This window comes from Pseudopipra pipra, chromosome 2 (genome assembly GCF_036250125.1).
Source record: "Pseudopipra pipra isolate bDixPip1 chromosome 2, bDixPip1.hap1, whole genome shotgun sequence".
NCBI classification, from domain to species: Eukaryota; Metazoa; Chordata; class Aves; order Passeriformes; family Pipridae; genus Pseudopipra; species Pseudopipra pipra.
In genome coordinates this window covers 49494119-49510151 of record NC_087550.1, presented here as the reverse complement: position 1 = coordinate 49510151, position 16033 = coordinate 49494119, and the positions used below count along the sequence as shown (strand labels likewise).

The 16033-nt window shown below is 36.3% G+C and overlaps 1 protein-coding gene across 1 annotated transcript in view; it reads right to left on the bottom strand.

The window, feature by feature from the left end:
- FRY (FRY microtubule binding protein) overlaps positions 1 to 16033 on the bottom strand; it is a 190523-nt gene that overhangs the window by 93964 nt on the left and 80526 nt on the right. Inside the window, 10 exon segments of the mRNA XM_064645493.1 lie at positions 853 to 961; positions 1422 to 1525; positions 5824 to 5925; positions 8202 to 8300; positions 8395 to 8487; positions 10894 to 11062; positions 12601 to 12681; positions 12796 to 12875; positions 13280 to 13370; positions 15281 to 15420. Of these exon segments, the coding sequence (XP_064501563.1) occupies positions 853 to 961; positions 1422 to 1525; positions 5824 to 5925; positions 8202 to 8300; positions 8395 to 8487; positions 10894 to 11062; positions 12601 to 12681; positions 12796 to 12875; positions 13280 to 13370; positions 15281 to 15420 (1068 nt within the window).

Here is a 16033-nt window from a genome sequence, read left to right as displayed (position 1 = left end):
AAGGCAAAAGAATGCTGAAAGCCAGTTTAATCAGGATTTATTTAAATATATGAAAAAATAGATTATCAGAAGTATGTAGAACATATTATCAGATCTAAGCTTTTAACACTGCTTTATGTTGACAAAGTAAAAAATTTCTAGCATTTAAATAGGAAATTATCCATTTCGGAAATAAGGCTTTTAATTATTTCATTTAAGCTGTGGTAATTATGGTACTAACACAGTATTTTACATAAAAGGAACTTGTTCACAGATGGTACAGTTCAGGGAAGATTTTAAGCATCTGTTTGATTCATTCCTATTCAGAGACTTTTAAGTATGTGCTTAAGTGCTCTGCTCAATGGGAATGTTTTCTGAATCTTAGTCATAAAAGAGATGAAGCTTCCAGCACTACAGGTTAGTTTATTTTAGCGATTCCCATCTGAACCGAAGAAAACTAAATGCTGAACTTCATCTGACTTACTGCTTGGAAAGCAGTGCAACTTATTGTTCTATACAGTAGGAATGGTTCAGTAACAAGATAAAACATGGTTTACTATTTTGAACTTTACTGACAGTCAGAGCCTGTCAACAAATGCATTTTCTGACTTGCTGGAAATTCAAGAAACTGACAAAAATTACATTTGAGTTGAAGTGAACCGATTTTTATTTATTCTCAGTGGAACTTGCTGTTCAAAAGAAGTTTGCCCCAGCTCAGTCTATAATTTCATCATTGCCTAGATGAAAGATACTGACAACAGTGTTGCAAAGTTCAGTCATTAGAAGAAAATTAGAAAATTCAGTTATCATTTGTTAATTTGCTACTGGGAAAAGAAGTTGTTCAATATATGGAAAGATATGGTTCTCCCATACCTGTGCAATAAACTGTATTATCTTCACAAAGATGTTTAGAGGCATATCTCTTGGCACAACACCACGGGACCCTTTTGGGAAAAGTGTTGTGACAATAGTAATAAGTCGACTGCAAAAGAAAAAAAAAATTAGACATTTCTGGACCTTGCAGACCTTCACTTACCATGACACTCCATTTAGAATGACCAGAAAGTATTTCCTTTGAAATGAAAATGTAATGGAGTATCTTGTTCTGATCCTTTGCTACAAATTCAATGTCATTATTTTATCTCATTACTACATTACAAGGAACAATAAATCAGTCAATGGCCACTACAAAAACATTTTTAACTTTCCCCAGGCAAAGACTGATTTTTAGTTTTTCTAAAAGCAGAAACCCTTTATACAGTAATTTTAATAGGTGGCAGAATAACTGACAGCACCACAAGAGGGAATATTTTGTTGTGTACAATCGAGTTTCTCATTTCACAACACAAATAGGTTCAATTCAAAGGAATTCAGGAGAACTATAAAATCTCTTCACTGGCAACATCCACTCTACAAGGGATTTTCATCACAAAGCATTTTACCTTTGGGTAGCTGTGTTGCTTTCACATTTAATTCTGATCATGTAAACCCACAGTAGTCTGTACAGAGATTCCAGTGCAACTCGAGCCATTTTGGGGTCCTTGTTCTAGAGAAATATATAACATAAGAATAAACGTCAGGAACAAATTAGAAAGGAAGTCCCACACTTAACAGATGTTAAGGTTCAGAGTTTTGATAATTAAACTACAAAAAAGATACACCCTAACAGCTGCTCAGTGTTCCATTTCTGTAGCTGCAGGATGCTTATGCATCTGACCTACTTTTCCTGTTACTACTTAAGTTGTTGAAAAACCCAAGTATCAAGTTAGTTAAATTAGACACATGCTGCAATCTAAAATCTCAGTTTGAAACCCAACTCAATTTGACTCTGAAAACCTCATATTCATTAGATTCCATCAATTCAAAAGCTGTTGCCCTATAGTGGAGACCTGGCATGAAGAACACAGCAGATAAAGAAATGTACCATACATATTCAAATGTGAAAGGATAAAAATCTGAGGATGCTTAGGCTGGCCTAATTAACATGGCATCTAGGACCAGCTGGACTGAATTGGATTATCTAATTTTGGAAACTTCTGAACTAGTACAAGACTTATCTTTGGGTTTTTTAAGTCGTGTGCCATGTTCTGTTTCTGTGGCAGTTTTAAGGGCTTTCTGTGTAGTGACAAGTTTATGCAGTCCAATGAGATGGTCTCCCACATGCTGGGCCATCTGCTGGGTTAAACTTTGAAGGAGTTCAGTACACTTTGACCCGAGATAAGATTTGCCTGGCCCACAGTGCAAATCTCCATGGCAAAGATCTGAGATACTGTCTGCATACAAATGTTGAGTCATAGATCAAAGACTGTGGCTTGATCAAAGAACCCACAAATGATGCCGTCAGTAATTATTGAATGTGTATTGGTCTGGGTTCTGCAAAATTGAGGGAAGGCAATTTGCCAGTGATATGGGAGATAACTTCAACTTTCAGCATGGTATCTGTCACAAGTCTAGGAATAGAAACACTTTCCTTGGGTTGCAATTCCCATTTAACTCCTTGATAACACATTTTATGCAATAAAGCTTTATGTGGACAGAAAACTGAATATCATTTTTGTTTATTATAGCAGCATACAATGGTTGTCACACATGATTAGAATAAGTGGTAAAAGGAATGCCAAAGTTTACTTGGTCCATTAATCTTTGCAGAATATTCAAATTGTAACATCTGTTACAATCAATTTTTTTATTAACTTCTTTCCTTTCAATCCATTTTTCATCAAGTATAATCATGTCAGTCCTTGTAAACTTCAGACCTAAAAATTTGATTTCTTCAACAGGTGGTAAAGTATATTTATCAAAGTTTATTTTTACCCCAATGCTTTCAAGAAAACAGCAGACTGTGGCTAACTGAGATAAGGTAACAAGAGGCTATGTAGCAGAGGAGGAAGTTATCTCTGTTAGCAAATGTCCAAACATTCTTGCGATGAGATAGTTCAGCTGTGACGGCAGTTGAGAAGAGATGCAAGAGAAAAGGGCTGAGACCACTATCACTGGAGTTTTCCAAAAATAGTAGACTAGTTTTCCATCAGGAACAGTAAGTGGCGTAGAAGAAGTAGGATTAAGAGGAATTATAAGAAGTCCAAGAAACATCCAGGGAAATCATGGGCATGTCCATGAGCAAAATCTTTCCAAGTTCACAGTGGTACTTTGGAAATTCCCAGTACTTTGGAAAGCATGCAGCGTGTCACCCTTTGGAAAACAAAGTGAAGTCCACCACCAACTCAGTCTCTTTAATATTTCAAGATTTTTGTCAACAAGAAAAACCCAGCCAGTAACCCTATTAGGAGTATTTGGCCTAATGTATCTGACATCTTCTTCACTTTCCCAACAGGACAGATTGGCATTGGATGTGGTTCCTTTACCACTGCTGGCAGTGCCAAACTCACTGCTGGTGCCAAAGAATTTGTCAAAGCTGATGTAGGCCTTTTGAACACAGTAGCACTTGGTGACTGAGCTCTGCCAGGATCTGCTCTCTTTCTTGACTGATAAGTGCTGCTGGCTTTTATCCGTTGCTGTTGCTCTTCTAGAAACTTCTTTTTCAATGCTTCTGCCTCTTATGCTGTGATGGGCGGAGGAGCAACTGGACTTCTAGGCGTGAGGCCAATTTTCTTTAATTCATCCACCTCTGTTGTCCAATAACATGATGTTAAATCTGGCCCATTCAGACCGAAGGGATATTGTTTTGGTACCCATGGATTCATCCCTGACATAGGCATTGTTTGACCCATTCTTTGTAAAGTAAGTTCTGCACTCTTGGCTGAAATTGTACTGAAGCTTTCTCTTTGTCCCAGGAGGTTTGGAGACAAGGAACTATTGTTCCCTCTGAACAATTTTGCTTCTAAATGAAACACAGAGCTTTGACTCTCTCCTATATAGAATTCTTGTCTTGAACAGTTTTTTGCAAATAAAGTTTAGTTAACAATAAACATTCAATTTCAAAACCGGGATACTTATTAACTTTTACACCACTTTCAGCAGTATAATAGGAAATGTCCTTTGGCCAGAATGTGGCCATGGTCAAATATTTCCAGGTTCCGGCAGAAATCTCCTTTATAAATTCAAGAGAAAAGTTTGTTTCTGTGAAATCAGAGATTTGCTAGTTTATATTAAAATCAGAAATATTATTAGAATATAAAACTTCTATCTTTCCCAGTGTATGCTTGACCTTATTTTGGGAAGGAGATTGTGCTCTGTGGAGTGTAGAGGCTCATGAGAAACCTGATACATTATGTAGTTTGAGGCAGCCCACACATCATGAAGTTCTATATATTGTGTTGGTGGGCACAACTGTCCTTCTAACAGAGGTATTTCTAGCTCTTCCTGCAGCAATATGAGTTTGGCTTGGGTTTTGAGATGCCAAACTTCACTGTCTTATGAAGTGATTGCTTCAATGACTGGGGGATCTCTTTATGCAGAGAAAGAGTGGCCAACCATTTTCTTAATTTAGCCACATATTCAGCTACCTTACCTTCTCCCCAAACTAGAGATTGAATGTGCCCCCACATTAATCTATGAGTCGTATAAATAGAAGTATATCAAAGAATTACATGTTGCAAGACAAATTCCAATTTCATTTCCAATCAGTAAAGTGGGAGCAACTTTATTTATATTTTTGGTAATTGTTTTAATAATTCGTCAGGATCTCCTTGAATTTCAGAAAAATCTATATTTCCAGCTGGCTCCTCAGAAATCTTACAGCTGTAGCTGCCTTTTCTGCAGCTTTTACAACTGCATAAACCCCCTAAAATTAATTTCAATAACAACATGTTTATTCTGAATCAATTTGCAAATAAGATTCTAATACATCTTCACCAAAAGTAAGGAATTCAGGGACAGGTGGAAAGAAATCTTCAGGCAGACTAAACATTTTGAAGAGCTATTCTAACAGTAGGATCCATATGAAGAGAGTCAATACAAATTGTTTCATTAAGACAGAGAGGAAGTACAGCAAGAAAGCAACAGCAATAAAGGATGTAATATAGACCTTTCTGAAAAGCTTGTGAATTCAACTTTTGGAGAACAGATATTTGACTCTGAGCTGAGAAAGTAGCTGCATGTTCTACCTGAGCTGTTTGCAGAAGCCTCGTAACCACTAGTTCAACAAGTCACAAGTTTGGAGGCCCTTGATTGACCTAACCACTTCACTGTGCTTCTTATATTGCTCTTTTCAGGTAAGAACAGGGTCATCCTTCCACATAGATGCATTTTTAGCATGGTACGGGACATGAGTTTTTGCACAAGTAAAAGACTTGTAAAAGAAGCAGTAGTAATGATAATGAGCAGATGTGTATTGAACAGTATGTGTTGTACAGGAACCAGAGCAGATTGCAGTGGACAGTTAAACTTCAAAGATCCAAAAAACATGGAGAAGGAATAAGAATGGATATGTGGAGGAAACAAAATAGTTCAGGGTTTCTGTAATGCAACTTCACAGAGTGAAACAGGCAATGGAATCAATGTCCTACAAGTAATACCATTTTGAAAAAGTAATAAGTTCTTTGTTTTGAATGCTTTTGTGAAAAAAAGCAAATTACTATTGGTTCAGTTTAGGTATGCCATTCAAGCTAATAACTTTCATCAGCAATCTTGTCTGTTTTCACTGCTGTTTGACTTGGGCTTAGTTTGAGTTAGAGAAATAGTAGAAATTCAAACTAGGCCCAAGAATATCTTTTTGCTATTGAAAAAATCTGAACAGCTAAGAAACTTGTCCTGTAAGGAATAAAATTATGTATAGAATCACGTAATAGCAATAATTCAGCACATTTACCTAAAAAGGATTTGCAAGAGATCAATAGTGCATACTGAAGTTTTAATGCAATATTAAAACCAAAAGATACTAACCTTCAGATTGGATAGGCAGTTGTTGAGGAAAATATGCCATCTGTTTAAAAAGAACTGCTTCTGACTGACACAAAGCAGGCATGTTACCAAAGGGTACAAAGCCTAAACAGGAAACACATGTCAATATAGTGTTATTTGCATGTCTACACAACACAAAAGTAACTTAAGAGAGCTACTGTAAACCTGAAGTTCTTACTCCTCCATTTTGTGCAATACAAGTTACCCAACATTAACACATTGGTAAGTAGTACAATTTAAAAGGAACCTTCTCTATTAAAAAACTATTTTTTTAAAAAAGAGAAGGAAAATTCTCTATTAAAACTGCTACAGATATGTTTTATGGATGAACCAAAACCAACCAAATGTGTACTTATGGCAGTATAATAAATCCAAAGATAAGGCACAATTTTACAGCCTCTCAAGGCCAAGTTTTGTCACTTTACTGAGAAATGATAGCATGGAAATAACTAAACTCTATTATTATAACAGGTATCTCCCCCTCACAGAAACCAACCCACTACAAGGACTCAGAGAGACTGTTGGAAGTTATGAATTCTCAGACGCCTATTATTCCTCAAAATCTGCAGTCACGATATGTACTGAGAGACATGTCAAACACCCTAAAGAATTGTGTTAAAATACAGGGAATGCCTGGGTCTGCTGGGAGTTAGATCTTGTGAAGGGAAAAATAAAAATAAGCAAAGCAAAACACAGAAGGTCAAATACTGGAACCCAGTCTCTTTGTCAACACTTACTTTGACACTGATATTGTAAATGTTACACTAAAAAATAAGCTAAAATGCACCCATTTATTTTGAAACTGACTTTGCTATTTCAACAAGACTTTAAGGTTTTAGCTGTCATGCTAATATATCCAGTCAGGACTTAAAAGTTATTAGTCAAAACCAAGGTAACTTTATTTTTGAGATCAATGACTCTCAAAATTAACTCTAAAATTCTAACTTCAGCCACAGCTCAAAGTATAAACACATCATAAATCTCAGCTTTTGTTCCTGTAATATGTTACATAAATTGTTTATAGCTAGGTTAGACCTGATTTCTTGAGCAAATGGCAAATGTACATTAATTTTTATTTTTATAATCTTCACATCCAAAATACATATGGGAGAGGATAACTGAAGTCTTCTCATAGAAGACTTTCTTATCATACAGTTGAGGACTTGATGGGATCCCAGAGTTTAGTAACATCCCAAGAGTGTTACAACCCATCCTAAGGAAGAGTCCTAGGAGGGAAGGTACAAACCATCTCCTGGAATTTCCTAATTCTCTCCCAAGAGAACACCAATGACTAGCTCAGGTGAGATACTTTTGGACAGTGAATGAAGCAAGATGAATGCCCCCATCCTGCCTGTATAGTGAGTGCATCGATTCACAAAATACTGATCTTGGTCCTGGTTCAGACTTTAAAGAGTGTGCTTTCTTCCTGGAAGCCTGGAAATATGCACGGCAGTTATTTCTGTCAACTGTTTGCCTTTCCCCTCCTCCTCCTCCTCGCAATGTTTGTATTTCTAATCACACCCTCACAAGAATCTATTCTGTCACTTTTAACTATGTAGCCTCCAGTGTGGTATGTGGAATGCTGTAACAGGCACAGAGATCAAGCACAGTCCTGCAGTCCTCCCAGCAGATTCGCTAGTGCTAGTGACCAGAATTTGCTGAGGGAAGTGGGAACAGGGAAGCCTTTTTGACTTTCCCAAAGAATGAGGGAGGACAAATGACAACTTTCTTCACTTGAAAGGTCCAAAACTTCAAAATGGATTAGCTAATACCACATTGCTGACATGCGCTGACCCAGTTGGAGAGACAGACTGCTTAAGGCGGCCAGCATCAAACTGACTCAGATCCTCATTTAATTCAGATTAACTCATGATTCCAAAAATACACTGCAGTGCCACTGTTCATCTTACAGGAAAAAAATGAAATAGGGAGCTGCACAGTAGCCAAGTTATGGATTTAAAAGGGCATATGTCATACATTTTTCCCTTCCTATAATGTATTATTTAAGCCCCATGAAAGGGTTGTTCCCACATGCCTCATTTATTCCTGCTTGACAAGAAGTGACCTCTATTCTTCCTCCTCTTTTCCTAATGTTTACACATAGTAAGTATGAGAAAACCTAACCATTTAATAATCACAGAAACAGAAGCTGAAAACATCTCTTTGATTCAGACTAATTTAGATCATATTCTGAATAAAATAAATACAGTTATTTTCCGTGAACACAATAACCTTCCCTGCAAATAGAAATGTATCAGTCATAGCCAAATGCAGAAAAAAAGTTTTGCAATTTCCCAAGAGTCTTGCTGAGAAATATTTATGATGAAGAATTTTAAGCTCTGCTTCTTAGGGTTACTAACCAAAGAGTGCTTCTTTCGTGATGAAAGTTCAAGCGTTGTATCATACAGGCTTTCAACAAAGTTCCTCAGACAGGGGACATTCACTTCATTTTTAACAGCCTGAAAGAAAATTTCATGTTAATAAAATAATATTTCTCAAGCTTTTTAATCTAATTTAAAGAAATTATGGAAACAACAAGAAAAATAAACTCACAGCAGCTACGGGGACAAGAATTTCGACAAACAGTCCTGCCAGTGCATGCTTGATATCTTTGTCTTTAACTTCAAGGAAATAATGTGCACATTCCTAAAACAAAACAAACAAGAAACATAAATTGCACATCAACTGGAATAAAGACCTCTAAATGTTTGCTGAATGTACATCAAGAGTCAGTGACTATTTTTATCCTGCAAATCCCACTGAAAACATTTGCCTATTAACTTCTAAATCTGCATTCTGCAGCAAGCAGGAAGCGGGATGTAAGTCACGATCAAGGATCTGTTACTTTAATCCAGAAACTCTCCACTGACTCCAGCTGTGCCTGGTGGTTTTTTGGGGCTGGAAATGGAGTTGGAAGGCCAGGGTCTGGCCTTATGCCTTCCCCATGTATATCTTCAAGGAACAGGACTACTAGACAACATGGACTGCTTTACACAATGCTTTGACAGGCCAAGAGGAACGTAATTCTCCGGTAAGATACTCAAGGCAAGTAACAATCTTACTTGTAAATATTTTTGGATAAATTTCATTGATGAGATTCTTGCATATTAAGGGTCAATATAGAACTGTGCTATGTGAGAGAAGAACCACTACAATTTCCAGCCTGCAACTCGGGCTTAAGACAGAAAGTAAAAACATACTTTGTCCTAAACACACAGCAAACTACTATCCACACAGCTGTGTTGCTCAGGAAGTAAAGGAGGGGAGATAAGCATCCACCCACTTGTGTGTTTCTGAACAACTTCCCTGAGGATGACAAATCCTATTGCTCCAGTTACTTCTCCGGGTCCAAGGACCAAACAGCCACTGACTTTACAAGGAAGGTCCTCACTGACCTTTTTTCCTGAATATGCGTGCAGAGTGGTTTACACCTTAGATTACGCATCTTTTTTCCTGTGTGCAATCAGGATTATACACAATTTAGCTTTAATCGCTCCAGCCAGCGTTCCTGCACTGCTTATGCACTCTTTGGGGGAAGACAGGCTCTTCTGGAGCTCACTCCTGAAATTAGCTCACCCTTTGCAAGTGTCTCTTCCTACTACAGCAGCACAGGTGGGACAGAGCTTTTAGATGAAACACTGCATGTAGATATTGAAACTAACAGACAAACTGCTCAAAGAATCGAAATGTATTTCAACAAAATGAGTAAAACTGGTTTTCCCCCCATACACATTGCATCTTATGTCACAGAGAATTATATATATATATATATATATATATATATACATACATATAAGAATTAATTTAGGGCTGAGATATTGTGGTAGAGGGAGGTAGAGATCATTTGCATCCAAATTTTCAGTTCTACTATGCGGGAGTTTTACCAGAGATCTCAATAGCAGTGATCACTAGATCTCAGCAGTGCTGTGTCATAAAGCTGTGCCACAAACTCATTCACTCATATTAGTCATGTGCACTGAACACACACTAATTTGATACTTTGACAGCTCTGGATAACTCACTTTAAGTTGAAGAAAAATAACCCGTTTCTGTGGTGTTAAGTATGTTTTAAATATGTTATTATATATGGTTTAAAATATATTGCAAAGCTGAAATAGAATGTGCTTCCAGTTCAGGCTTTTAAGAAATGGCTCAGTGTGTCTGTATGCCTGTGTATTAGTATTCCACTGTCAAATCCTTACTCATGGGCATCTAACATTGATTTTTTCTCCATCTACTCCATCTACTCTATCAATAAGGTGATCTTTACATGGAGGTTTACATAAAACATGTATTTTACTGGAGTGGCTACAAACTCTGCAACCATGAGAGTGATTCTGAATAAAAACAGGAGAATAGAAAGGTTAAGCTAAATAAACCTGCTAATGGGAACAGAACCAATTGTACATTACCAGCGAGAATGTTGCAACATGAAATAGTTTCTTGCCTTTTACAAAATTATGTAATCTCTTAAGTTAAAGCATTCATTATAACCAAACTATGCTCTGTACTAGTGACTCTCAAACCAGGAGGATACAGAATGTACCCTACAGGAAGCAGGGTGAAGGTGTGGTGGAAGCAGACAACACATCCAAGGGCAATTCCATCCAGCTTTTGCCTCAATTCTTTGTCTCTTGCTCAGTGTTTTTCTCCATCAGAAATTTCTCTCTTTTCTGGCAACTACATCAATGTTGGCAGATTCCTTCTGGAGGCAGTGAGCAGCTAGGGAGACATAGCTAGGCAGGGACACAGGGCAAGGGGCAGCTGTGGGATGGCAGGGTGGAAGGTCTGGGGTCTACAGAACAAAACCGCTTTTAGCTGGAGGGCAAGATGTAGGGACTAGAGGCATATGACTGATGAAAAGTGGTATGGAATGACACACTCCAGAGACTGGAGACTGGAGCACTGAGGTTCAGAATGAGTAGAAAGTAGCTGCACATACATTTATGTGGGAATGACATATGGAAAATCTCCTGGAACATTACAGGAAAGCTAAAGGCTAGCCCGTTCAAAAAGGTCTGGAAACCACAATTATATACTTAAGAATTTTACCTGCATAAACTGAAGAGAAGCTTCAAAGTCCTCCACAGGATACATCTTAATGCGAAAGAACTTCATTCCCATTATAAGACTGATAATGCTTTGAACGACGTATGGGCTTTGCTCTTTATGCCGCAACTCTTTTAACTCTGCCATAAATTTCTTCTTTACAGCAGGAAATCTATGAATTCAGATTGGTTAGTTCCAAAAATTTCAAAATTAGTATTTGAAATGTATTGTAAGGTATATGAATTGGGAAAAACCTAAAGGAGATTTAAAGCATTTCACTCAGTATGCGAATAGATTTCTTTTTGTTTAGATTTCTTTCACTTCTAATAAACTCATAAGATGAAGCATACAGTCTGATCTCAGTCCCTTTAGTGAACCACAACTTCCAAATTATTTTATTATCATGCATCTCTTTTATATTAGAGCTAATAATATCATTACAAATATCCCCCTCACATATTTTTCAAAAATCCATGATGAAAGATAATTTTCTAGCAAATATATGTAATGCTTTCAAAAGAAAATGTTTAAATTATAACCATGAAAACATTCAGATAAGCAGTTTCTCAGTTCAGGTTTTTTATCTAACAGCCATTACAGTAACACTTAAGCATTAATAACTACAACAGCTTTGGATGGAGGAGTCTACGATAATTTTAATCTCCCCCACAAATCTATTGAAGGTGTCTTTTGAGACACACTGTCCATAAAAATGACATACAGAAAGATCATCCAACAGGACCTCCTCTCCTTTTTGAGAGGAAATCAAAAGAATGTCATTTTCATGGGCAGGTGTAGTTTGTAGTAACCTTTTGTTATCACCTTTGATAGACAACATAAGTGAATTGAAAGAAACAGGTTGGCAGGAAGAAAACCTTTAGTGGCAGAAACATCTTAGCAAGGCCCTTCAGAACTGGAGAAGAAAGGCAGTATTTATGGAGATCGTGTATATTTTGACAGTCAAACTGAGGCTTTGGATCCAGATGCCACTTTTGCATTTGACCCAGATAAGGCCTTACCCAAAGTTATATGATTTCCAGAAACTCAAACTATTTTGTCTACATCAAGCTAAGCTGACTGGTTTTGTAGAGCAGACTCTCTCTCAGCAACACCAAAAAGTCAGGAGACAGGTAGCATTATGTCGGGGCAGTAAATTCTATCCTTTGCTTAGTTTGTGGCGTAAGAGTATGATGAGAGGCTATATTGGGTACACAAGCTTCTGAATTTGTCTGTTTCCAGATCCAAAAAGTGTTTTATGTCATCTGTTCTAAGTAGGATGAAGGGTTCAGAAGCAGTTACATTAAATTCTAGGCCTAAATAATGGCAGAGAGACTTAGAATTGCTTCTATGTAGGAGGATAGCCATTTATAGGTTTGCTCAGCTAAAGAAAAAATAGTATATATAAAAAAAATTAATTAAAATAGCTCTTTTCAGCCCTTTGGGCTTTCCACAGACGTCATTGCTGAGATAAGAAAAATAATGCTGCTGTAGTCAAGTTGAATTTATTCAGTATCACTGGACTAGATGCAGAAAGCCTCTGATTCCCTAGAGGTCAATGCTATAGAACCTAGATAAATAGAGGGCCAATGAACTGAAATAACTTATTCATACAGTATTTTTAAAGAAAGTGAGAAAATCAGAATATTCACATGCTAAGCAAATAGAACTTGTCAGATTCATGGGGGAAATAAGATATTCCATTTTGCTTACTTTGCTTGAGCTAGAACACCTATTACTTCTGCATACAAATCTGCAACAATGTGCATATTTCCAGTGTTAGGACCAAGGTACCTAGCAAGAGACAAAGAAAGAATTCTCAGCTGAGAAAGCTGTTTGAACCACAACTATTAAAAAAACAAGCAAGCATTTTTTTTCATAGAATTTTTGTACGAAAAAGAGCCTTACCCTTCTTTGTACTTAAAGTGCTTGAAAGCCAAGTTAATAACATCATTTACCAAACTGTCTATTACAGGATGAAGTGGAATCTGAAAACACAAAATAAAACATAACAAGGACATATATGTTGCACTTCAATACCTCAGAGTATTACTCATGGGTATCATCCATACAGAAATATGGTATCAGCTGAAATAGGATGTAGCTAGAAAAATAGCTGGAATAAGCCAGCCACTTGATGTTTATTTAATATGGAAGAGAAATACTTTAGCTCTTAAGACTTGGCAAAGTAAAGTCTGTACAAGCACAGAGTACTATGTCCTGCAGGTGCAAGAAAGACAGCAATGAACAAGCGTGCAGAATGTACTTCGTGTTTTTATTATACTTTTAAAGATGCAAATAGAAAGAAGAATCCCAAAACTCACTTTACATTGGAAATTACATTGGTAAATTCCATCATTTATTAATTAATGGATAATTTAAAAACTCATACCTGTTTCAAAACTTCTATTAATACTAAAGAAAAAATAAAATCAATAGCCAGATCTCTTCTCTCCATTAAATAGTCCCTCTGCTGTTCATCACTGCAAAATCAAACCAAGAAACACGATATTTCAGAGATGTGTCATAATACATATTATATACCTTCTTCAGTTACACAAATACAGATAACAGGGGATTGTGTTCTACTTTTTAAATTGCAGTCCAGTATTTTAGAAAGTAATGTACTGTTGTGCTCTTAAAATCTGAGACAAACAGACCAAATCTAACTTGCTTCAAATGCTTAAATATCACTATCCATTTCCTCCCTCTTTTTTCCTGTTTAAGATCTACACAAAAAAACCCAAATCAAAACACAACTAAGGAAATGTATGGATTCTGTATTCTAAGAAATGGATTTAATCTCAAATTCCTTGCTGATGCCACCATTTAGACTATTCTTAATTACACTTTGGTGACAAATGTAATAAATTACATTGTGCTATCAAATTCATATTTAGACTTGTGATGAATTTTGGAAAATGCCTTAAAAGCACTGATGGAGAACTCATAACCAAACTCCATTCTCTTTTAAAAACTGTTCTGATGTTAATTTTTTAACTTTGGCAACACTTGTCAAATGTTCAAACACATTCTTAGTGTAGAATGACACAGAGGAATAAAAGTCTAAGGTGAGTAGCCTGTAATACAAAAACAAAAAAATACCCATTTGGATCACCTGATCAGAGTTTCAAGGTGTATTGAAAAGATAACATGAAACATATGTTTTTAAAAAATGTACTTTTTGTAAAATTAAACATTAAAGGAACAGTTCTGGAGTCCATTTGAAGCATTTAACACTGATTTCAGCGAGATTTTTGTGTAAATTCAGCACAATTTTTATAAACATTAAGAATTTCAGTTATTTCAATTATACTCACACTCATAATAAAATATCCATTTAAGAGTACTACTTGATTGATGATGAAATAAATAATTTGCATTTTGGTTTTCTTGGTTTCACATTAACTGGAGACAGGACTGGTAATAATATTCTTTCGGCAACACTACCAATTGACATACTGGTCTTGTTCCACTGCTAAACTGACTTTCAACTAAATTTTAGGTGGAGTTCCTGAAGACATCTATTTATGAGTAGGTAGTCCTGCAACTAGCTGAGAGAAAGAAGGAATTCAAGTCAAGGATTCATCTCATCCAAAAGTAGACATCTAATTGATGAATCATGTCTTCATACTGCCTATTTCTACTGACATAAAGGGTCTGAAAGATTCTGATTCAGGTTCATATCTAAAACTAGCTCCTACTCCTTTGTTCCAGCAACTATTGCTTTCTGTAGTTACTGGATTATAACGTAATCCTAATGTGAAGAATTGCCTATGCATTTCCAAATACCAGGCCTGACAGTGTTGATTCTCTTGCTGCTTCATTAAAGTGTGTTAATGTACTACCAAAGTATTCAGAAAAACTGTAAGTCTGAAGAATATATCTGTACCAGACTACTAGATCTCAATATAACCAAGACCAATCTACTGCCTTATCACTGACGAACTACTGATATCTTTATTTTTATGTGCTTGTTTCTTTAAAGAGTTAAGTCAATGTTGTTAAAAACTCTTTGACTGATTCTCAAGGGTTTGGATTGAGGATAGGCGTATATGAAATTTCTATGTCCAAGCAGAACACTCTATTAAAAAAATTCTTCCAAGTGTCACAGAATTACTGCCTCATCACATAAGTAAAGAAGACACATCAGTATTTACATGACATTAAAGCTTTCAAAACAGCAGCAAGACAAACATAATAGCAATGTTGTGTTTGAACTATCAGGAATATAACTTTAAAGACACAATTATTGCATCCATCAAGAAGCCAAGAGAAGAATTCCAGGAACAAGCAGAAAAAAGATACAACTTTCAGACAACTGTTACCTCACAGAAGCCAATTTTACCTTAGAATTTATAAATTATGTATGTATGCAGATTCAAAATCATACCTTTTGGATTTAGTGCTTGTTCTTGGTCTGTACTCATGAGATTCATCTTCTATGCCATTCTGTCTTTTATACCAATCAAACAAAGTGCGCAGGATAGAGGGTAGACAATATTCTGAAAGTGAGCTCATTGAGCTTATAACCTATGGGGAAAACATAACAAATCAACAAATCAAATACTGCTGAAGTTTCCCCTCCTCCTTTAAAAAAGTACTAATTCAATGGTTATATATGTTCTTTCTTGTTTTCATCTAATTTTTGAGAACTATGGGACAAGCAGTGACACTTAATATTCTGCATTTTCTATCTCTAAAAGACATGCAGATGTGGCACGTAGGACATGGTTTAGTGGTGGACTTGGCAATGTTGGGATTGTGATTGAACTTGATGATCTCAAAGGTCTTTTCCAACCTAAGGGACTCTAGGATTCTATAAAACATAAGCAGAAATACAATAGTGGAGTGTATATAGGTAGTGTCTTTATATTGATGATATTAAAATCCATTAAAATTGCGTATCATATCTTATTACATACCAGAACTATCTAGTTCTTCAAGGGGGTTATTTTGATTTGTTCCATAATGCTGATTTGAGTTTGAGCATATTTTAGGGAAAGAAAAAGCAATGAATCAGAAGCACTGTCTTTGGGGGTTGTATCTGACTGCTGGATGCCCCTCCTGAAACTCAGAACATATAAGCTCTGCAATAATTTTAATCAACTGACCATACAGATGCATCCATCTTACTCTTAGGCTC